The sequence below is a fragment of the Oryctolagus cuniculus genome, chromosome 10, assembly GCF_051225735.1.
Source record: "Oryctolagus cuniculus isolate XC-2025 breed Fujian yellow rabbit chromosome 10, ASM5122573v1, whole genome shotgun sequence".
Classification (NCBI taxonomy): Eukaryota; Metazoa; Chordata; class Mammalia; order Lagomorpha; family Leporidae; genus Oryctolagus; species Oryctolagus cuniculus.
The window spans coordinates 44,499,735-44,525,391 of record NC_142876.1 but is presented as its reverse complement, the minus strand read 5'-3'; the positions used below and the strand labels follow the sequence as shown (position 1 = coordinate 44,525,391).

The 25,657-nt window shown below is 37.2% G+C and overlaps 1 protein-coding gene across 1 annotated transcript in view; it reads right to left on the bottom strand.

The window, feature by feature from the left end:
- The window catches only part of CCDC178 (coiled-coil domain containing 178), a 501,523-nt gene that overhangs the window by 258,144 nt on the left and 217,722 nt on the right, over positions 1–25,657 (bottom strand). The window contains exons 15-19 of the mRNA XM_089305201.1: positions 23,109–23,171; positions 21,891–22,052; positions 19,131–19,244; positions 8,661–8,806; positions 4,910–5,069 (exon numbers count right to left, since the gene is read on the bottom strand). Coding sequence (XP_089161327.1) covers positions 4,910–5,069; positions 8,661–8,806; positions 19,131–19,244; positions 21,891–22,052; positions 23,109–23,171 — 645 coding nt within the window. The remainder of the gene's footprint in view (positions 1–4,909; positions 5,070–8,660; positions 8,807–19,130; positions 19,245–21,890; positions 22,053–23,108; positions 23,172–25,657) is intronic.

The following is a 25,657-nucleotide window of genomic DNA, read 5'->3' as shown; positions in this document are numbered from 1 at the left end:
GGTGCTAGAAACTTTGTTATAAAATAGGGGGAATTCCTATAATCAGGGTTCATCAGGCTGTAAAAAAAAATCCCTACATATGTAGCATCCACATGGACCACTACAATACAACATGGACCACTATAGTATCACGCCTGTGAGTCCTGCAGCCAAGGGGAACCTGCGTGACTGGGAAGGTCATGCTGACTGGAGTTTCAGGTCTGTTGCCAGCATCTGTGGCAGGCCAAACTGTTGCCTTAAAACTAGAGTAAAACCTCAGTCCTCTGACACATCTTGATAGGATCCTGGGAGAAGTTCTCAAACCTTCAAGGAACTGAAATGTCCAATGCTATTTAACATAGAAAAGGGAAAAAGAAAAACTCTTCCTGCTTTATTTTAAAAGCTATGATAAATTTCTTTTTTTAAAAAAATCATTTCCTTTTGAAGATTTATTTATTTGAAAAGCAGAGTTACAGAGAAGCAAAGGGAGGGGGAGAGAGAGAGAGAGGGAGAGAGAGAGGGAGAGAGAGAGAGATGTCTTCCATCCATTCACTCCCCAGATGGCTGCAACGGCTAGAGCTGTGTTTCAATCCGAAGCCAGAAGCCAGGAGCCAGGAGCTTCCTCGAGGTCTCCTATGCAGGTAGAGGAGCCAATAACTTAGACCATCTTCCATTGTTTTCCAGGCTATAACAGAGCTGGATTGGAAAGAAGGCAGCTAGGACTCAACAGGTGCCCATATGGGATGTGGGCAATGCAGGCAGGGGCATTACCCACTATGCTACAGCTCTAGCCCCAACTAAATTTCCAATACCAGCATTTTTAACTAAGTACAAAAGTATTTTGCTCAAAAATACAAAATAACAGAATGGAATTATAGGGCAGTAGATATTTCAAATTAAGTGATGAAACATCTAATCCAGTAATGTATTTGACTTCTAATTAAGGTATATTTTAAAACACAATTTGATATTTGGAGACTCATAATTATCTTGATCTATCAAAAAAAAGAAAAAAAAATCTTGTATTTTTCCTGTAAATCTCAAGTGAGGGAAGGTATTCCAGAAATGGCAGCCTCAATTGAAAGTGAATGTTACTAAAATTTATATATATATATATATATATATATATATATATATATTTAGAAGGTGTTCACAGAGTATTATCACAACTATATACAAAAATACTAATGTATAAAAAATTAAATGAACTACAGCCAAGTATTGCAATAGATAGATGCTGCTAGATATTTCGGGAGGAAAAGCTTAAAATGGTGGCTCAATACAAATGATAAAAACAATCTCTTCAAGTTTCACACTGACAGTGAATAAACCAAGGATTAGCAGTAATTCTGAGACACAGCAGCCAGGAGTGACATGATGCTAGACAGAGGCACAAAAGAGAAGGGTCACTCTTTCTTGCTTAATGGATCATGCTCTATTAAATTTATATTTGGGAATCACCCACACCCATGTCCCCTCCTTCCTCTGTAGTCTAGTGTTACTCTCTCCTGATTTCTAAGTGCCTGTAATCACTGAAGCACTGTGTTCCCTGATACATAATTACTACTTGTGCCACAAGTTCTCAAATTAAAGCACTCATTCCTCAAAGAGCCATGGATTATAACAAGATAAGAAACCACATGATGAGTATAATTCATGTCATTACATGAATCCTACCATAAGTGCTTTAAACAAATATTAATTATATAAACTATGTGCCTAATTTTAAACAATTTCATGGTATATTAAAATAGTTTTGGCACAGGAAGGTTATCATTAAAGCAGATTATTTTGCCTGGAAAATTCACTGGTCTGTTCCCCTAAATGTTTCCATGTTTATCACAAACTTGTGGCCCACTCCTGAGACCACAGAATATGTAAGACTTTTTTCTTTTCCACTCATAATAATCTCCAATGTTTCAGAGCGGTGGGCCAGTGGCACAATTTACTATTTGTAATTTGAGTATCATCACTATATTTTAGTCTGTTTTTTCACCTCTTCAATCTTCCTGCTGATCCACTTTTCAAACTAATGTTAGGGTTTGGTCATGCAATTTTGAATGCCTCAAGCATAGTAGTACTCACAGAATAATCGTGAAAATGGAGAAAGGCTAAATGACCAATAGGAGAAACAATTAAAAATTAGTTAAAATTATCTTGGAGCTAATATTTATTTTTTTACTATTTTAGTACTTGAATGTCCAATGAGGCATGAGTCACTGCTAACAATTATGTTCTATGAATTTCTCATGAGAAAGGGTCAAGAAAACCTTTGGACCTATGATAGTGATGGGGAAGAGATATTTCCTGAGAGAAGCAAAATAAAAACCAGTAGACTCTACAAGGTATGGGAAGATTGTCTCTGATAGATCTGGAAGATATTCTTCTAGTATAGTTCATTTTATTCCTTCACATAAGTTAAATTATGGCAAAAAAAAAAAACAGCATTCAGAAAGTACGCATAGAGAAAGGCATTGATATAGAAAACACAGCAGACCTTCTGTGGACAGCTCATAACAGACTAAAACGCCTTTGTAAGCTCCAGTTTTTTGTGGATGGTTCTAAAAGCAAGAGCAACATCAGTAGCTAAAGTACTCTGATGATTAGGTCATACTGAAATTTTATCTTGAGAAATTATATTTGCAAAGTATAGTCAGTTACTAAAAAATTCCAGGACATAAAAGCTTTTACCATTGAAATATATGTGATTTGGAATTATCTGCCAAAGAGAGACTGAATTTAACTCCAGCATCATGCTGTATGTTGTGTGAAGTTTGTGCATAATTTCTCTTAAACTATTTTATTAGATGCTTGTATAATAATTATGTGGTGCATTTTTCTAACATCCTTCATTAATTCTATTGTTGTTTTTATAAAGTATTTTCTTAAACAATTCCTACAAATGATCCATAATTTTTATCAATTCTTTTGCCCAGAAGAGGGACCTCAGATTGGTAGCACATTCTTTTGTTTTAAAAGAGATTTATTTATTTATTTTGAAACTAAGAATTATAGGGAGAAAGAGAGAGAAAGAAGGAGGCCTCATCCAGGACCCCCACAGGGTGGCAGATGCTCAAACACTTGGGTCATCCTCTACCACTTTTCCTAGGCCATTAGCAGGAAGCCAGATAGGAAGGGAGAAGTAGGGATGGGTACCGGGTACGTGCGCCCATATGGGATGCCAGTGTCCCAGGTGGCGGCCTTACTCAGGATGACACAGCACCAGCCCCAACACTACATTTATAGTGATGCCTTCGTAATTTTTTTCTTCTTCCTAAGAATGATTTATATTACACATTACACACACATTTACAAACTTATCCAATTTCCAAGCAGGGACAAGGAGCTTGCTTAGAGGAATGACATTGTCCACCACTGTTTAACACTCAATAGCTCAACATAATAACAGGTGAATAGTATCACCAATGATGAGGTATATCTGCCTCTTAAAGCTAACATGCTCAAACTACCTGTTTCTGGTTGCAAAAACGAACGTATAATAAAGAGACACCCAAGAAACAGCAATATTACTGAGATATTCCACAGATTCTTCCAGGTAGGGAAACGAATAGTGATTTAACCATTTTCTTTAAAAGGGGGCAGATTCTGTGGCAAATTTCTCATGTGTTATCTAGTAGAAAGAGTAAGAGAAAGGAAGAGAGCTTCCAGTGCTGCACACAGCGTGAACATTCAGTGAACTGTAAGGAGTATTTGGTTGGTGCCGTTTGGAAAGTGTTTTGGAAATCCCCCTGCTTCGAGCTACTACAATGCGTGTGGAGAGCAAAATTGTCAAATAGAAGGCATCCGTTCATCTACTTACTCATCAAATACTCAACATATATGTATTGAGTGCCTCCTCTGTGGAAACACAGTTCTGAGCTTTTCAGACACAGAAAAGAGTATGATGGAAAATTTCGGGCCCTGGTGGAGCATGCATTGTTATAGCAGGAGAAGGGCAGACAACAACGTGCAAATGAATGAGCAAAACAAGTTCAGACAGAGATTCATGATCAGACCGTGAGCAAGGTCATAATACTTCCAAGTGGCTAGGGGTAGGTACACTAGGAAAAAAGAGGGCAGGGACAGGCTTTCTGATAGAAAGAAATACACATCTCTATCATTTAGAGCCTGGCTATATTGGACTTTTCATTCATCTCGCTCCTGCTGACCAGATGTTGCCATTTCACTAATTATTATTGTTCCACAAAGTGTTGAAATGCCAGTCAATAAATGATTATTGAGATCCCACTGTGTTCTCAGCACCAGTACGATTGGAAAATGTGGTTGGATTCAAACAACTAATTCTACCGCTGTGATGAAATATGAGGTGGGGGATGATGCTTCAGTCAGTAAATAACTTAAACCTTCCGGTCTGAGAAGTGCGTTTAAGTCTGAGCTTCCACAGCGTCTGGTCTCAGCCATCCCAGCTCCTCTGAGAGGAAGTATCGTTTACGCCACTAGATGGCACCAATTATTTTCATATTTTTATGTTAAAGAGGAAAAAAAATGTTTACTATGTAACGGCCATATTTAAAATGGAAAAATATTACTTAGCAATACTATTAATAAAATTATCATGTTTTATTGATAATTTTCTTATAAGACAGATCAAAGCAAGATGCTATGTTCATTCATACCGAGATATGGGTGTATTCAGTGTATATGTGCTCAAATTATCTTTTTAAAGATTTACTAATATTATCTTTGAATATATAAAAAGAAAATAATTGAAATTAAATACATGTATTTTAATACATAAATGAGGATTTGAATAGCTGATAAAATATATTATGATATCACATGTATATTAAATTAAAAGCTTTGCAGAAATTTTTCCCTTTGTATTTCCCAAAAATAAGCAGTATTTCTAAAAATACTGAAAAAAACTCTGTACACCTTCATTTTTAAAAGAGTCAAAAGTAATACTCACTTTCATGTGTTCCAGAGTATTTTGCCTCATGGCAAAGAGCTTTCTAAATCTCTGCTCTTCCTCAAAGAGTCTCTCTTCACAGTGTGTTTTCTCTTGCATGAGATGATCAAACACAGCTTGTGCATGTTCCTTTTTAAATTGTGCAGTTAAAAATATTTCTCTATGAAAAAAGAATTTCATGTGTCAACAACCAATTCATATTTGCTAAAATATGTTTATGAGTCATTTAAAGAAATCTAATTTGCAGAGCCTTAGAGCCAAAGAACCTTGGAAAATTACCTAATCCCTTCCAAAGGCCCACCTCCAAGGAAAAGGACATCTATGGAGACATGGAGTGGATTCTCTTGGCTGCACATGCAACCTAGCAATCTAGGAGAAACCTTCCTGCAGGTGTCATGTAATTCTAGAGATCGTTTCGGATTACATTGTGACCATCAGCACACGTCCAGCAGTGAACACCTATATTAACTAGCCCAATAAAATAAAAAACAACACAGAATTCCATGTACAGGAAAAGCTCATGTCTACTAAATGTGAATACAAGGCATATTTCTAAAGTTGCTTACAATAGCTACAGCGGTGAACAAAAAAATGAATCTGTTGTGTGGAATTGCTGAGTCAACCAACCTTGCACCTTGCCCTGCCTGCGGATACACTTTCCTGTTTAAGGTGCTGTGTGAATGTGAGTGTATGTGCATTTTCTCACACAAAATTAACTACATTCTGACACAAAGATAAAGTGACATTTAAGGTGAACTCAGTCATTACGGAAGGAATGATACTAGTAGAAAAAGTATCATAAAGTAGGTAGGGGCCGGCACTGTGGTGCAGTGGGTTAATGCCCTGGCCTGAAGCACCAGCATCCCATATGGGCGCCGGTTCTAGTCCAGGCTGCTCCACTTCCAATCCAGCTCTCTGCTGTGGCCTGGGACAGCAGTCGAAGATGGCCCAAGTACCTTGGGCCCCTGCACCCACATGGGAGATCTGGAAGAAGTTCCTGGCTCCTGGCTTCGGATTGGCACACCTCCAGCTGTCACGGCCAATTGGGAAGTGAACCATCAGATGGAAGACCTCTCTCTCTCTCTCTCTCTCTCTCTCTCTGCTTCTCCTCTCTCTGTGTAACTCTGACTTTCAAATAAATAAATAAATCTTTTTTAAAAAAAAGTAGGTAAAACATTGACAACAATAAAGATGCTTAAGAAATTTTACAAGTGTTAAGCAGCAACCAGAATACAGAGGGAGACTAACTAGAAACAGGATAGTCTTATGCTAACTCCATTTCTTTTTATCTCTACTATAGAGAAAATTACATCACTTGCAGAGTTAGCAATAAAGGCAGCATAACTAATTTTTAATAAGGGCTAAAATGTTAAAGTGTTTTTAATAAAGTCACATTTAATAGAACAAAAACAACCCCATGAAATGATAGTTAAAGCTATTTACAGTTGAGGAACCTACACATACAGTGTGAATTCACTGCTCAAATATTTAGTGCATGACAGAGCCAGAATTCAAATCCAATCTCTCTCTCTGTTTGATTTAGCAGCTCAGCATCAAGTGCTCACAGTTTTTCTCTCTTCATGCCTATTATCTGCAGATATGAAAACGGGACCCCTTGTTGATATATTATAGACATGAGTCTCTCCTTCTACAAGAAATAAGGGCCTTTTCCTCTTTCCTTTGCCTCGCCCTGTTTTGTTTTTCCCCCAACTCCAATATCCATACCAGCAACAACCCAAGAACTTAAGAGATGTCTTATCCAAGTATCCAATAATATTGACATCATGGAGCATAGGAAACCAAGGAAATTCACATAGGAAGGATCTAATGTGTCCAAAAACGTAGAATGTTCAGAGTTGCTCCCAACAAACATTGCCACATCTTGACTTTCTGTACTTTGTTCTAGAAACCAATGTTTTGAGATTGGATCATGTTCAATATAAAATGTTATGAATTATATAAACACACATATATATTTATGTGTATATTTATATGCATAAAAATTGTGTTTCCTTCTCACAGTGACAAAAAGAGCAAATTCTGAGGTCTTATGGGTCAGGATTGAATCCTGACACTTCCTAGTTAAGAAGCAATTATAAAAATTAAATGAGATCCAAGAGTAGATTTAATTGCCATGGTGTAGACTTCATATTTTAATTGTCCTACATATACAAGTTTTATCTCTCTAAAAAAGATGTTCAACCAATTGAAGATAAATTTTCCCATATGCCATTTCTTTGTGCCTCTCAAGGCCAGATCTAGGCCCAGCACAGGTTCAAAATACAGAATTAGTAAATATTGAAAATGCAAGTAGGTTATTCATAATACCACTTATCTATTGTAATCTTCCTTTGCAATTGTAGTTTAAGGAGTCAGTATGCACAGTTCAGAATACACACTTTGGGGGATGATGGACCTACGCCGGCACTAGCTAATTAGCTGTGTGATATTACGATAATCGTTTAATTTTCCTAAGTCTCTGTTTCCTCTGAATTCATTTAGAAATGATATTATACAAGGGGACTTCAAATGTTATGGAAATGAAATTAAAAGATTATTTTGGTGCAAAAAAATTGAAGTCCATTTAAATGAGGGGTTTTCACTATGTTCATGAAAAATGCATATTATGAAAAATCTGTGAATAGTGTTCAAAAACTTTTTGCACCAAAATAAGCTTATGTTTTAATTCTACTTTATACACTTTGAAGTTCCTTAGTATTTAAAGGAAACTATCATCCTGAAGTGTGATCAGTGCATATTACTCTTACTGCCCTCCAAGTACAATCCTCAATTTGTCACAACACAGAAAATAACAGGATGATTTGAGTACACTGGGGGCTGGTGCTGTGGTGTAGCAGGTAAAGCCACTACCTGCAGCATTGGCATCCCACAAGAGTGCTGGTTTAAGTCTGGGATGCTCTACTTTTGATCCTGCTCTCTGCTATGGCCTGGGAATGCAGCAGAAGATGGCTCAAATCCTTGGGCCCCTGCACCCATATGGGAGACCTGGAAGCAGCTCATGGCTCCTGGCTTCAGACAGGCACAGCTCCTGCCATTGTGGCCATCTGGGGAGTGAACCACTGATGGAAGACCTCGCTCGCTCTCTCTCTCTCTCTCTCTCTTCTCTCTTCTCTCTTTTCTCTTCTCTCTTCTCTCTGCCTCTGCTTCTCTGTAACTCTCCCTTTCAAGTAAATAAATAGATATTTAAGAAAAAAAAAAAAAGAGTGCGCCATTCTAGAGTCTAAGGATACCCTGTGGATTTTAGAGCATGTTCATTCTGCAAGCCAACCTTTGTCAGGTGTACCCTGACTTACCAAGTGACTACGTAAGGTTCCTGATGATGATGAATATGAATAATTACATGGGCTTTTGCAGAATATCTATTCCTAACCTCTCCCTTCAAAACTATTCAAAACCTTTAAAAACAGTGGCGAAAATTCACAAATTATTAAATATGGCTTAGAAATACTGAAATTAATAGAGAATACTATTAATATCATTGAAGAATAAAACTTAGAAAAGGAGAAACATCACTAGTTATCCCAATATCCATAAATTCAAGGTAGCAATGAAGAACGAAAGTAATTTATGGTTATGCATTTATAAACTAAAATTATTGAACATCAAAAGCATATTAAATGATGGAAACCAATCCACTTAAAGAATAAACATAATGAGATAGGAAACTTGACATTCTTTTTTTATTAAAAATATATTAAATATACAATTTTGAGGAAATCTAAACACTTACTTTAAATTGTCTAGCATCTGTTCAAAACATTTCCTTTCCTCTTCTTTTCTTTCTAATTCCTGAATCAGTTCATCTATCTTTGCATGATAAATAATGGTTTTACTTTTAGTTTCCTCCAATTCTTTAAAAATTGTTGAACATTTATTCTGAAAAAAAGCATGTTTAATTTTTAATACTGCATTTTTGTACCCTTGCCATTTGGCGACACAATTATTTTTGCTGAATAAACAATCAATATAGATATTAATTTATATTTATGTTCTCCACTGATAAATCTGATGAATTTTCTTTAAAAATGGGTTAAAACTACCCCCTCTTTTGCTCTCTCTCTCCCCCTACACAGACTTTCCTCCTGTCCCCACAGCACAACACCCACCAGCACATCCACGCCTCACATGCATGTTGCATCAAGAGGCAACCATGTGCTCACTGGTTTTCAAGCAAGTATCATGTACGCTGGCAGATGGCCAAGCATATACATTGCTCTAATCCTTCAGGAAAAGAAGCTGATATTTACCACCAGTGCAATTTTCTAAGGTAGGCCTATGCAGAAGATTTGATTTCATATTTGTTTTTGCAAGTCCCCTTTATGACTGTTGGTGTTCATTTTGACTAAATTCCTGACTGGCTGATTTTAAACACTGCTTCCTGCATGTGGCATTATTTCTAATTGCTGCTATTCTTCTGAGTCTACAGCTCTCTGCTTCTTTCTTTGCTTGGATTTTTCTCTATTCCCCATCCCCCCCCCCCCCCCATATACTTCCTACCTTTCTCTACACAGAGATTTCAAGAATGGTTAATATTCTCTACAAAAATTTGCTGTTTGGCTAAGATGCTGAATATTAGGTACTGTATTAAAACTTTATAAAGTGTTGTTATAAAGTGGTGTTTTCCTTGTTTTTCTGGAAATTCTGGGACTTATCTGCTAATAAACGAGTGGGTATTTCTTTCTTATACTAGAGCAGAGGAAATATTGCTAATGAGGACTCTTTGATGGGGCTACTGGAATGTTATATCATCCCTGAGGAAAACAAAGTCAACCAAAAGAAAGATAGTAGAGAGGAATTAGTATCGATTAAAGTACATAGGAATCAAGGTACAGACAACTCTGGCTACAGCATGTTGTCTATTTCAGGTCAGATTCCATCATTCATTTTTTAGTCTTTAATATTTTCATGGGGAACTGAGAAGATATGAGAAGCATCTGTGGGGAGCAACTCGGACTGGACTGAGTTACTGGAATTAAGACTTATTCTATGCATCTGCTCTCCCACAATATGGCGCTGGGAGAGGAGAAAACAGCTTCTACACAGCTGCCTCCAGTTCAGCCAATAAACTGTAGGACTTGCTCCTGATTGGAGGAGAGCAGCGTACTCGGCGTGTGGGCAGCCGAGTTGGGATTGGCGGAGGAGGACTATAAAGGAGGAGAGAGACGGCATGCACCAGGAACATCTAAGGGGAACATCTGTGCAGCCCCCGAGAGAGCCGGCCGGCGGTGTGCCGCTCCCCTGCGGAAGTGGGGAAAGTGGCTAGGGGGAACCGCCCTTCCACGGAGGTGGAAGGGATAGTAGCCAACCCGGGAAGAACCAGCAGCAAACCCGGGGAGGGCCGAGCAGACGAAAGAACAGCGCAGGGTCCTGTGTCGTTCCTCCACGAAGACGGGGAGCGACAGCATCAATGTCAATCACTTAGGACTTACAGCCAGTTCAGCCATGCTGATGGTGGCATCTGAGGACACTATCATCAAAGGATGAAAGAGGAAGGAAATGTCCTGAAGACAGCGTTGGAAAGCAAAATTTGTATGTGGGCACTTTAGATTGTAAGGGCACCATCAGTGAGGCTTTGTACAGTGGGCAGCCTGTCCCTTTCCATGACACCTAAAATCTTAGAGATGTCCCCATAGTGGGCTGGGTCTGGAGAAAGAAAAACTTATAGATGCCATGGATCACTGAAGAGTACAAATCTGCATATCTCAAATGACAGAAGACACTTGGATACCACAGGAACTATTCATAAGCCTTTTTTGTGGTTCTCTTTTCCCCTTTCTCATTTTCTTTCTTTACTTTTCTTTCTTCCTTCCTTCTTTTCTTCCTTCTTTCTTTCCCTTTCTTTCTTAATTTCTTTCCCTTTTTCATGCCTTGTAGTTATTGGAAATGGGAGAGTTTTCTTTTTCAATATTTTTTATTGGTTTGAAAGAGGGGGTGGAAGAGGGGAGAGAGGGAGAGTGAGCAAGAGAAAGAGAGAGAGAGAGAGAGACCTTTCCATCTACTGGTTCACTCCCTGAATGTCTACAATAGCTGGAGCTGGTGCCAGGCCTAAACCAATAGCCCAGTACTCTGGGTTGGTTTCTGACATGGACTGCAGGGACTCAATTACTTGCACCATCACCTGCTTCTTCCACGGCTGTATTTTAACAGGAAATTGGGTCAAAAATAGAGCCAGGACTCAAACTCAGGGACTATGATATGAAAAGATGGAGTCCCAAGTGGTGAACTAACCCATCTTTGTGCCAAACACCCGTCCCTATAAAGCCTCTTGATAAATGCTGAAGAGTCACCACAGCAGGAAAAAAAGGTGACGTGCAAACAATGCATTTGTAGTTTGACTATTCTTGGACAATATTTTTTTCTCTAGCCTGGGTGACAGATTTTACCAATTTGGAGGTATTCCAATCAAAGCTACTTTAATGTCCAGGCCTGATAGTGTCTGGAAATCTAGACTAAGGCTAATTAATATTTTACTATACAACATTTTTCACTATTTCAAAAACTTTGCAAAACACATAATTTAAAAATACTAGACATACAGAAATTACATTCAGATTCTAAAATGTTTATTTCATATTATATTCATCTAAGATTTAACAAAATATATTCCTAAGTTAGCTAAATTCAATAAATTCAGATTCTACACCTAACATTTAAAGTGGGGTTAAACATAGCAAAAGTTCAATAATATTGTTGGCTTGGCCCATGACTCAAATGTTAATGCATAGTGAAAGATAAAACTATTTGTCTTAGCGTTTAAGTTCTAAGACAGAAATAGTGCCCACAACATTGTGTGTACAGCAATGTGCCTAATTAGCACTTAATCAATGCCAGTTAATGATATATGATATTTCAACAGGTTGTAAGTTTCCTTGGAATGGAATTCAGTCATAAGCCACAGGAGATGTTTCCTGATAGGACCACTCTGAACCACTTGCAATCCTGCAACACATAACATTCTCTGGTGATTTCTGCTTTGCAAATACAAGGTCCATTTCTCAAATGTTATATCCTGATGTTAAAAATCAAGTTAAAATTATGTAGACCTGAGACTATGAAGTTGTTGGAAGAAAACAAAGGAAAAACACTCAAAGCATTGGTGTAGAGAAAGACTTCTGGGATAAGACCCCCAAAACACAGGCAACAAAAGCAAAGCTAAGCCAATCAGACTGTATCAAAGTCAGAAGCTTTTGTACACCAAAGAAAATGATCAATACAGTGAAGATACACCCATTAGAATGAGAAAAATTATTTGCCAATTACCTATCTGACAAATATTAATATCCCAAATATATCAGCAACTTAAAAATCTCAACAAAAAAAGCAGTCAAGAAGTGGATAAAGGACCTTAATAGACAGTTCTCAAAAGAAGAAATGCAAATGGCTAACAAATGTATAAAAAATGCCCGGCGCCGTGGCTCACTAGGCTAATCCTCCGCCTAGCGGCGCCGGCACACCGGGTTCTAGTCCCGGTTGGGGCGCTGGATTCTGTCCTGGTTGCCCCTCTTCCAGGCCAGCTCTCTGCTGTGGCCAGGGAGTGCAGTGGAGGATGGCCCAGGTGCTTGGGCCCTGCACCCCATGGGAGACCAGGAAAAGCACCTGGCTCCTGGCTCCTGCCATCGGATCAGCGTGGTGCGCCGGCCGCAGCGGCGGCCATTGGAGGGTGAACCAACGGCAAAGGAAGACCTTTCTCTCTGTCTCTCTCTCTCACTGTCCACTCTGCCTGTCAAAAAATAATTTAAAAAAAATGCTCAACATCACCAACCATCAGGGAAGTAAATCAAAACCACAAAGAAGTATCTTCTCACCCGTCAGAATAGCTAAAATTCAAAACACAGAGTAACAAACACTGGCAAGGATGTGCAGAAAAGGAAACACGTATACACTATTGATGGGAATGTAAGTTAATACAGGAGATGTGGAAAACAGTGTGAAGATTTCTTAAAAAAAAAAAAAAAAAAAAAAAAACTAGAAATGGAATGGCCATACCAGCAACCCCACCACTGGTTATATACCCTAAAGACTTGAACACAATGAATCAAAGAGATACCTACACCACCATGTTTATAGCAGCACTATTCACCACCATGTTTATAGCAGCACTATTCACAATGGTAAAAATTTGGAATGAACCAAGATGTCCATCATTTAATGAATGAATAAAGAAAATGTAGTATGTATTGATACAGATATACACATACAATGGAATATTATTCAGCTATAAAAAAGAATGACATTCTACCATTTGCAGCAAATCAGACACAACAAAAGGACATCAAATTTAGTGAAAAAGCTGGATCCCAAAAAGACAAACACTGCATCTTCTCCCTAATATGTGGGACCTAAAATTTAAAAAAAGAGAAATGTCTGTGTGTATCAATGTTGCTGCAAATATAGTTTTGTAAACTTTTCTTTATACCTTTCTCAAACCAATGGTTAAGAATGTTATACTTCTGTAGTTTTAAAGATCTGTGATTACTTTAAAGTTTACTGTACAAGGATGAAATGGTCATTTTTCCATTCAGTTATTGTTTATAGCTGTTGTCTGAATTCCCACTAAACCAGTGTCTTTTTTCTTTATACTAGTTAAACTTATTTAGTGAAGTACTAAGCCTTTTTACAGTAATATAAATTTAAAATACATTTTCTCAAAAACTGAAAAATATGAGAAAAAGGGAGAAGAAAAGAAGGTGGCAAGTGATGAGCAGGAGGGAGGAAGTGACAGAGTAAGAGAATATAATTATGTTCTCAGAATTGTACCTCTGAATCTCTTAAAAACTAATTAACTTTTTTTAAAAAAAATGTAACAGCAACACAACTACTGTTAATGAAAACACTTCATTTAACATTTGCAGTGCCAATTATTCTAGGCTTTTCATGTATATTATCTCTATTTTCTGTAACCTCATGGCAAGGCAAGCTCTGAAGCTCCATTTAGTCCCTTGGTGGTTCTCCTTCTTAGACATCATCTCCTCCATCAGTTTTTCTCTATTCCTTCGTTTCAGCAAGCTTCCTCCTTCATAATCCTCTCCTATAAAACTACCCTGCCATTGTGGCCATTGTAGCTATGGAATCAACCCACAAGTCCATCATCTTATGACTGGAAAATACTATTCAGTCAAAAAAAGAATGAAATCCTGTCTTTTGCAACAAAATAGATGCAACTGGAGATCATTATGTCTGGTGAAATAAGCCAGACCCCAAAAGACAAATTTTATATGTTTTCTTTGATTTGTGGTAGCTAATATATAGAGTATAAAAAAACTAAAACCAAATATATAAGTGAAAATGACATCTTGTGATTTGATTATCATTTATAGCCCTTGCCTACATTCCTGCAGAACAGTGGTTTCTCTGATTATTATTTTGGAACACTATATGTAGTTGAGCATTAAGCTTGTGATTGTAAAGTGAATTGAAAGTATGTTATTACAAAAATTAAAAGAAAAGAAAGGGGGTCAGTTCTGTGGCGTAGCAGATAAAGCCGCTGCCTGCAGTGCTGGTATCCCATATGGGCACCAGTTTGAGTTCTGGCTGATTCACTTCCAATCCAACTCTCTGCTGTGGCGTGGGAAAGCAGTAGAAGATGGTCCAAGTTCTTGGGTCCCTGGTCCCACATTGGAAGACCTGGAGGATGCTCCTGGCTCCTGGCTTCGAATTGCCACAGCTCCAGCCATTGCAGCCATTTAAGTAGGAACCAGCAGATGGAAGACCTCTCTCTCTCTCTGCCTTTCCTTCTCTCTCTCTGTGTATAACTGTGACTTTCAAATAAATAAATAAACCTTCAAAAGAAAAAAGGGAAGGAAGCAGGAAGGAGATAGGGAGGTAGATTGGAAAGTATCATTATATTAGAATTGTATCTATGAAATACATGAACTCTGTTCTCTTTATGTAATAAAATTAAAAACAAATTGATATACAAAATAACAATATTTAATCCACTACTATATATAATAAGGTATTATCTTTGCCTATTTAATAAGTTCTGTTTTATAATTTATTATTATTGGTCATTTTAAGTGATTATTTGTATTTTAATTCTTAAGCAGAAGCAAATTAAAGAAGGTAATGTTATTTTTCTTTCTTTTAAAAGAATTATTTATTTGAAAAACAGAATCACAGAGGGGGAGAGACAGAAAAAGATCTTTCACCTGCTGGTCCATTTATCAAGTGATCACAATGTCTGGGGCTAGGCCAGGCCAAAGCCTTGAGCCTGAAAGTTTATCAGGGTTCCTCACATGGATAGCAGGAGCCAAGCACTTGGGCATCTTCTGCTGCCTTCCCAGGTGCACTATCAGCAGGGAGCTAGATCAATAGTGGAGCAAATGGGACTTGATCCAGCACTGATACAGGATGCTGGCATCACAGGTTTCAGCTTAAGCTCTTGTGCCACAACCCTGGTCCACAAAATGTGATTTTAAAAATATTTTCAGGAGTATACATATAATTTTGCAGCATTTTTTGTCATGGATTTATTGTTTTACTTCATTCCAGACAGTAAAAGTAACATGGATGACTTTTCCAGTACAATAGAGTGTTAAGAACATTAATTTTTAGTACTAGACTGTCTGGGTCAGAATCCCAGCTTCACCACTAATGAGTTGTCTGAACACATACAAATTACTTAACAAATAAGACATCAGATCTCTCCACTGCAGGATGAAGATAATAGCACCTTCTTCACAACTTTATCAGGAAGATGAAATGAATTACTACGTCTGAGTATTTAGAACAATGCCTGAGACACAGGAAACACGTAACAAATATTTATTAGGGTGTTATTATCTTCCCAGGTAAATTACTATATTTCTTTTGTGGTTCATTATAGCACAAAGATTTTAGAAATGATGTGATGACATCTGTCTCTCATGACCCATATGCTATCCATCAGCAAAACCTATGGGAACCACCTTTAAAATACATTCAGAACATAGAAAGATGGGGATAATGTGAACTCCCCTCTATATAATCATACCCAATAATATTCTAACAATGTCAATGTTAGATGGGAGTATTTTCATGGGAGAGGTATTTCTAGGATGCAAAAAAAAAATTCTCTGAAGCCCTTTAAGAAACAGCTATTTGTTTATGCTGCCTACAAACCAACTTGAGGGGTAACCTTAGATGTTAGATATGAACAATGACTTTAGTCTGTAGATGAATCTCATCTGCAGAGACATGGTACTATCTAGTGCACCACAGATGCCAATCTCCTAACCAGGATAGGAGAGCAGTCGTTGATGCTTCAACGTAATCATTACTGTAAAAGTTCTGTATTTGAATTATGTTTTATGACTCATAATAACACTGAAATGAAAGCTATATCCATTTTATAATTGAAAATCTGTAATTCAGAGAGGTTAAATAGCTAGCCCAAAATGATGCAACCAGGAAGTGGTGAAAACAGGTTGGGGACTAGATACATCTGACATCAAAGCCTTGGCTGTTTACTCTATAACTGTCAAATGACCTTTGTCACTATACTGCAGGAATTCACATGAGATATATGTAGCAGGAAAAGGTATATGTGAATTTTTAAATTGGATAGAAGGAATCTATTGCTGCTCCATAAATTAATTAACCTATTTAAACCTTGGATTTAAGATTCTATAAATGGGATAGTAGGTACTTCATGGGCTGCTGTGAAAAGTCAATTAAATAATCTAAGCCACATGTTGATTCTTATCAGTACATTGAAATTAGCATCAATAAATGACATTTATAGTGGTGAAGATGATAAGAGGTGACTGACCAGGCAGACTTCCACTGATAGCATTGACTAAATATAATGCCCATGATGGGAAAATGATTTTCTTTTCTGCTCTGAACTGGCCCAGTCATTTTTCACCACTGGAATAAATCACGTCATCCATTTATGGCTACTAATTCCTAGATCCCAGCATGCATTATTTCTTTAAAGTGCTACCACAAAAGATCCTTTAATGTGCTCATACTTAAGCCTTTGTTTGTCCTTCAGCATAATTTCCTAAACCTTGGGTACCAGACTGGCACAGAACTGATTCTCTTTATGGAATCTGCACCAAAGACGGTCTGTGGCAACCCTGGTACTAAGTCAAGTTAACTGTTTCTGAAGGCATGAAATCTACTCCTTATACACAACCCTATATACTCTGAGTCATCTTCCTCCAAGACACTTCTCTCCCTGGAGATAGAGGGAATATACTGCCTCACATACAGTAGGTACTAAGTTTAGGTACAATAAAGTAAAAGCATTGAAGCTGGAATGCTCTCAGCCTTTCTTCTGTTGGCTAAAAAGGATGCTGACTCTGCCAGTTTGGTTCCAGCGCCATCTTCTTTGGAAGAAGTGAATTTTGTCTTTGTTGGACTGGTGTTTTGGAAAGTGCATTTGCTACACAGCTGGAAAAAAAAAGGGTAAGAGATAGAAGAGCCTGAGCCAAATAGGAAAAATGACCTGAGGATATTGAAGGGAGGCACTTCATGCCTTCCGTGCATATAATACACGAGAACTCAAAAAAAAAAAAAAAAAAAAGGAAAAAGGAAAAAGATACCTGTGGGAAGTGGTGCTTAGCGGGGAGTGAAATATACCACTCAAATCACAGTGTTCTTTATGGAAAAGAAATAAAAGAAGAAATATTTTTTGAAAAGTTTGGCTTAGAACCACAATTTTATTGAGATTTCACGCATGTGAGCTGTGGCTGGAATACACATTTTATAATTTAGAAACCTGAAGCTTCACACCATCTACACACACACACACACATGCACACACACAGCGAGATTATTCTCCCTAGCAAAATAGAGTATAATTTCATCACATAGTCAGTGCTTTATTTTAACTGACAAACTAAAGGCTTTGCCTACAAGGCCAGTAGTAAGACAAATGGAAAAAATAAACTTATTTCATTTGCTAAGTGAAGATAATTTCTGAGAACAAAATCTGACAGGAGTTGGTTTAAAATGTAATTAGTTATGAACATTTTTCAAATTAAATTGTTGTATTTTTAATATTAACATATATAGCTATTATATAATATAATATTATGTTGAAATAACTGTTACATGAATGATTTGAAGTACTACATCTGAAAACAAAATTCTTGCTTGTTTACAAGCACTTTTATGTTAAATGTGATATTTTGTATTTTCAAAATGTCAGGCTGGTGATTTGGAGTTAAAAGAGTAGACATAATTCCATCCACTAAGCAAAAGGATAATCATGCTACTACTGTATTAAATTCAATTTCAACTTCTTTTTCTTCTTTCACTCCTTCCACCTTCCCTCCCTTCCTCATTTCCTTTCTTCCTATTTTAGATCACTCAAGCTGCTATAAGAAAATACCTTTGAATGAGTAACTTATAAACAGCAACTTGTTTCCTCCCCACCCCACCCCCCCAAAAGAAACCATTTTTTTTTTTTTAATGAGTACAAATTTCCTAAGTACAACTTTAGGAGTAAGTCTAAGAACAAGGCACCAACAGAGAGCACACTCCCAGGTTCAGAGATGGTGTCTTCTGGCTGTGCTCACAACATGGAAGGAGCAAGCAGGGGCCATGGGGTCTCTTTCACTGGGGCACTAGTGCCATACTTGAGGGCCTCACGGAGGTCTCACTTAGGAAAAATCTTGCATTGGAAATGATGTTTCCATATAGAAATTATGGAGGAACACAAAAACTCAGACCATAGCAATTCCATTTTTCCTTCCTTTCCTTCCCTAGACCTTCTGTGTTCCATCCCCCTCCTTTTTTAAAGACACCATTTGAGATGCCCTCTTCCATACCAGAGTGCCTGGTTCAAGGTCTGGCTCTACTTCTAATTCCAGCTTCTGTTAACACACACCTTGGGAGGCAACAGATACTGGCTCAAGTACTTGGGTCTCAGTTACCCAGATGAGAAACACAGATTGGGTTCCAGGCTGCTAGCTTCCATCTGGTCCATCCCCAGCTACTGGAGGCATCTGGGTAGTGAACCAGCAGATGGGAGTTCCATCTCCCATTTTCTTTCTCTTTCTTTCAAATAAAATGAAAATAAATAAATAAAAATTCAAGAAGAAAAAACTAAATGAAGATATAAAGACTACATACATCAGAGTGTACGATGTGCATAGTCAGAAACAGTACAACCAATTAGAAACAAGAGGCATCATATCAAATTAAGCTTGCTTAGTTTTCATATTCATAAAAATTATACATTCAAAATGATTTTTGAAAACAAATTTCTCACATCAGTTTCTGTCAGTGCTTCAAGAGTTCTTCTTCCCTTTCTCTTCAAATTTTTCTTTGTTTTTTCCACCTTTCTTCTAACATTTGCTTTCCTCTCAAGTATATCATTAAGTGTCTAAAAGACAATCAGATATTCAGTTGTGCACATTTACAATACTATTATACTGGCTTAGACCAAAAGTATCTAAGTAACTACTTTGTTTTGTTTTGTTTTGTTTTTGTTTGTTTTTGTTTTTGTTTTTGACAGACATAGTTAGACAGTGAGAGAGACAGAGAAAGGTCTTCTCTCTATTGGTTCACCCCCCAAAATGGCTGCTATGGCTGGCGCGCTTTGCCGATCCAAAACCAGGAGCCAAGTGCTTCCTCCTGGTTTCCCATGCAGGTGCAGGCACCCAAGCACTTGGGCCATCCTCTACTGCCTTCCCGTAAGTGACTACTTTTAAAATACAGCATTTTCTTTCTTTTCTTTTCTTTTCTTTTCTTTTCTTTTCTTTTCTTTTCTTTTCTTTTCTTTTCTTTTCTTTTCTTTCTTTTTTTTTTTTTTTTTTTTGACTGGCAGAGTGGACAGTGAGAGAGAGAGAGACAGAGAGAAAGGTCTTCCTTTACCATTGGTTCACCCTCCAATGGCCACTGCGGCCAGCGTGCTATGGCTGGCACACCGCACTGATCCAAAGCCAGGAGCCAGGTGCTTCTCCTGGTCTCCCATGTGGGTGCAGGGCCCAAGGACTTGCGCCATCCTCCACTGCCCTCTCTAGCCACAGCAGAGAACTGGACTGGAAGAGGGGCAACCGGGACAGAATCCGGAGCCCTGACTTGGACTAGAACCCGGTGTGCCAGTGCTGCAGGCGGAGGATTAGCCTAGTGAGCCGCAGCACCGGCCAAAATACAGCATTTTCAGAAAAACATATCATGATATCTAAAATCACAATATTCTATTTGCATTACATGAGAAAATCAAAATGCATTCAACTTTAGTAGAAAAAATTGATACGCTGTGGCGTAGCGGGTAAGGCTGCCACCTGCAGTGCCAGCATCCCATATGGGCTTCGGTTTGAGACACGGCTGCTCCACTTCTGATCCAGCTCTCTGCTGTGGCCTGGGAAAGCAGTGGAAGATGGCCCAAGTCCTTGGGCCCCTGTGCCCCCGTGGGAGACCTGGAAGAAGCTCCTGGCTCCTGGCTCCGGATCAGCGCAGCTCCGACCTTTGCAGCCATTTGGGGACTGAACCAGTGGATGGAAGATTCTCTCTCTCTGCTTCTCCCTCTCTCTCTGTGTAGCTATGACTTTCATGTAAGGTGAATAAATCTTTTAAAAAAAATTAAATTTTCATTATATCATTCTAAATATTTTCATTTCCAAATAAAAACTGTTAGTAATAATCATGTTAAAACTTATTTTTTCTTGGTGTTTATGTTAAATATCTAATTTCTTAACTATTTTTTTTATCCCTATACCCTACAGTGCTACTGCCATGTACAACCATAATCCTTTTTATCTTAGGCTGCTTGAGGACTCCCCTAACTTCTGACTGATCCTCTTGTGGGCAGAGTTTCTTTTGGCAAGTGTCTAACGGGGATATACTGCTGTGGCTATAGGTAATCAGTTTTATGATATTTTTAGCTATCTGACTAATTTCTTAACTATTAAAATATAATAAAACTGAAAATGATTACTGAACCACAAAAAGATACAAAATCATGGCTATCATAAAAGAAGAGAAAACAAAATCATTAGTCTTTTCTGGAATGCATTATCATTCTAACACAATTACACTAAGGCTTTTGAAGCAATTAATAAATTCCCTTTGATAATTTAATAGGGGGCCATTATTAAAACCATTTATCCCACTAGGTGTTGGCATAAGTTATATATATTCATTACATGAGCACAAAGACAGCATTTCAAACCCTAAATGAGGTAGTACTCAGAATCTGTTTTCATGTTTTATGACCTTGCAACCATTGCTCAACCTATGTGAAGTTCAGTTATCTCAAGTTTATGATACAAGGCAAATCCTTCCTGCCTAATTCATGGGGGGAGGCTTTAAAAAACAAAATAAGTATTTACAATGAGAATATTTTGCACATTTCAATTTCATAGTCAAAGGCACTTTGAAAATTATTAATGACCAAGATATCAATATCAACTTACATAGTAATTTTCAAAGAAAAATTGTCTTATAGTGAAAATGGCCCAAATAAATGTAATGCATGTGCTCCCTGCAGGGAAGGACAGGAATGTATAACTCTTACCACACCCTCAGGTTCTCCAAAAGACTAATGACAGGATGTTTACATATTTTTCTACTAAATTTTTCTTTGGGAAGGACTAGTCATATCAGTTACTGCCATAAACTTGTAGATCTGAAAATATTTTTTACCCTAGCTGTCTTAAAATAACATGCATGTAAATTTTACCATGAAAATGTCAAGGTGCCTTATAAAAGAGTTCAAGAAAACACAAACTGTTAAGAAGTATCGAAGATTTTCAGATAAATTGACCATAGGGACAAACCACACCACTTATCCATTTGAAAGCTGCTTTTCCCAAGAGAACTCTTAAGACAGAGCATGGGGTCCTAGATATTAAGTGTGGCTATACAGTTTCACTAAAGATCAGTGGTGTGGTCCTGAAACGCTCATAGTTTACTTTGTTTGCCTATGCTTTTCCTATGTAAAATGGTAATTATCCAAAGAATAATATAAACTCACATACACGATTTACCAGCCTTAATATTCCTTCAAATTCTCATAAACGCTCACATTAGATTGATCTTTGTGGAGATTTCTGATTCTTACAGCATCCTCTTCCAGTTTCAACAGAGGTGCCTCCATGCCTGCCATGGTTAGGTTATATATTGCTTTCCTTTGCTGAAGATCTTGCCTCTCAAATATCTGAGATTCTTGAATGGAAAACAGTCGTCTCTGCCACCAAAAGATTTTTAAGTAATTCATTGTTATTAATTACTGAAGCATTTATTAACATTGGTTAATAACATAACATTTTGTTATTTAAAAATAAAATACGTGCTGCCACAGAAAGCAGTGAGTTCAAATACAGCATATTTAAAGAGCAATGGTTCTCAGTATAAGAAATGATAGAAAAAATTAATAGGCAACAAAAATAAAACATGCTCAAGTAAGTATAGATGGACGATAAGTCAGAGAACATAACCCTAACAACATATAATGGAATATATGCAATTCCTACAACCTAAGGCAAAATACAACCAATGAGTAGGAAGTTGATAATAAAATATTAGACAGAAAGGATTGACGAGACTGTGAAGTTGTTATACAAAGATATATGGATATATAATAGAAAAATCACAAAATTTGTGTTTGTTTCAAAGAGAACCAAAGTTCAAGATAATCTGAAATAACTCTTTTGGATTGTTTTGCATCTTGATTTCATTTTTCTTACAAAAATAATTTCAAATACGTGTGTCTTTCCTAAAGAGGAAGCATTCCAGAAACATGTCACAAATTAAACAAAAAAAAAATGTAGTTCCAAAGAATATGCAAATAGTGAATAAATATTTAAAATTTCAAGTTGATTTTGCTAGTTATATGCTTTAGATTCAAAAATCTTTATATAGAAACATCACAGCATATTTCTCTTTCAGGGTTAAATAAAGGAATTCAAGGGAAAGACACTAAATGTAAAGAAAACATAACATCATCACAAAAGCAAACCAAAGAGTTCAACACTTAGGAATAAGATCCCACTGCCCTTTCACTAGACTGGCAGAAATTCCCATTAAGCCACACAATGAGATATGTGTATAGGAGGTCAGTTTCTTTATGCATGAGCAGACGCAGCTAGTTGTACACAGAGGGCAACTGTCATCAGCTAAAGAACGAAAACTGCTGGCTTGCAAACCAAGTAGTGACAAGATGCCTCATTACAGGCAAATTTAAAATGCTAAGCAAAATACAAATTAAAGGAAGAATAAAATATTAAAACCAAATTAGTATTACCTGAATTATCATTCCAGCAGACACCTGAGCTCGAATGAGCCTTTTCAAGAATTCTTCTCTACCCTGTATGTTATCAAATTTTTAAAAATGAGAGTTTTATTCACAGAAAAATCAATAAACACATTTTTAAGGTTTCTAACACAAGACACATTTTACTTACGTTGCAAAAAAGAGTAAAATATTCAGTATAATTTGTGTATTATGGAGTTTGAGAACACACTCATACACACACACACACACACAAACTGGTATTAGCTGAGGCAAAGTAATAGCTATACAACATCAGGACACAGACTACAAAATTGAGTTACATTTAATGGATACCTTAGTCCAGAACTTAGAAAAGCAATGAAATCCTAAAGTGAAAGCTAGACAGTTATCAGTTCCTCTTTTATTAAAAAATAAATAAATAAATACTGTCATGGGGTAGGCACTGTGGTGAAGTGGGTAAAGCTGCTGCCTGCAGTGCCCATATAGGCACTGGTTCCAGTCATGGCAGCTCCACTTCTGATCCAGCTCTCTGCTAATGTGCCTGGGAAAGCAGTGAAAAACGGCCCAAGTGCTTGGGCCCCTGCACCCATGTGAGAGACCCAGAAGAAGCTCCTGGGACCTGACTTCAGCCTGGTTCAGCCTCAGCCATTGTGGCCATTTGGGGAGTGAACCAGCAGATTGAAGACCTGCCTCTGCTCTCCCCTCTCCCCTCTCCCCTCTCCCCTCTCCCCTCTCCCTCTCTCTGCTTCTGCCTCTCTATAATTGTGCCTTTTGAATAAATAAATATTTAAAAATATACTACAGTGCCACTTTAATATTTAATATTACTTTCTAAAATCAGCACATTCAAATTCAAAAATAAGATCGATGCAATTCAAGTGTGAAGTCTGAAAAATATTATCAGCATCTCCGTTTGGTTAGAAGTTTCTTTTTTTGTTGTTTTTTCTTTCTCTTTTCAATCATTCCTTGAAAGTTATTGTTTAACAAAATCATTGGGGAAAAGTCTTTGAAATCTGGATAAATTATCTAAAATTATTTAGAGTCTTATAAATTATTACACATAATAAGAATCGGAAGAGTTTATAAAATTCCTTCTGTTTTAAAATTCCACATTGGAGCTCCTTGAGAGAAGAGGTAGCTTAGATTTTAAGCAGTCCTCCAGATGCCAGAGATTTATAGCTTTGTATAGAGCAACAGTGCAAGGTCAGAAGTGTTTCTAGTATCCTCCACCTCCTTACTGACATTGCTCAGGGTCTATAGAGACAGTATAAAGAAACCACCTTGTTTTTTGTCTCTTTCAATCCAACCTCTGCTCCATGTAACAACCCATGAAAATCATGCTCTCCTAAAATAAAAGAATAATTCCAAAGAAGGAAACACAGATGAAAAGTGATAAAGCATTATGTTTAATATGTCATTCTTACTAGGTATATGCCTAACAACTAACCAATTTATACAATTCTATATTTTGATTTTTCAACAGAAATTATCAGCCTCTTCTGACATAACAACTTTGGGGCAGTTTTATCAATGTGTTCAATATTTAACAGAAAAGGACCAAAATTTATATGTTGTCTATAGTCTGGAGAAAACTATGTGATTTCCAAAACAGAATGCTACTTTAGACCTTTGTCTAAGACTAATTAAAAGTGTGTGTGTATGTGTGTGTGTGTGTGTGTGTGTGTGTTGGGGAGATTAATTGGTGAACAAGTCAAAGCTGAAGAGGTAAACAACTATCAGATTATGCAGACTCTTTAAGGCACATTAAGAAAATTAATGAACAATGTTAAGCAAAGTGTGTACTTTAGAAAGATCACTCTGGCTGCATGATGGATTGATTAGTTTGTGTTTCCTTAAAATTCATTCATTCATTGAAGTTTTTTCTTTAATCATCAACTAGTAAGAGAGCAGCCCACTGTTTAAATGAATGTAAGGCTCTTAACTTAGATAAATGAATATTGTACAAAAAGAATTTATGGATATAAAGTTACAAAAACTCTGTAGGTCAGAATTATATGAGAAGTAATTTTAAAATAAACAGGACCTCTGAAACTGCAAGTGTAAAACAATTGCACTTCTTTCAAAAAGAAGTGGAATAATCTATATTTTAAAACCCATGTAACTCTACAAAATCAACTCAACCTGACACCAATGGACAAATCTGCACTCCCTATGGAGAAATATTTAAAACTTCTCTAAAAAATCATTTCTATTTATTTATTTATTTTGAAATGCAGACAGAGCAACTTCCATCTATTGGTTCATTTCTCAATACCTGGGGCGGGCTGAAGCTAGGAACTCAAGTAGGTCTACCAGAGTGCGGCATGGTTCTAACCACTTGAACCATCACCTGCTGGCCTCTAGGGTATACATTACCAGAAAGCTGGAATCAGGAATAGAGCCGGAACTTGAACAAAGCACTCCAGTATATACATAGATAGATACAGACACAGATACATAGATATAGATATAGATATAGATATATAGATATACACACACACAAACACATCCCACATGGCATCCTAACAGCTACACCAAATGCCCACTCTAGTTTGAAA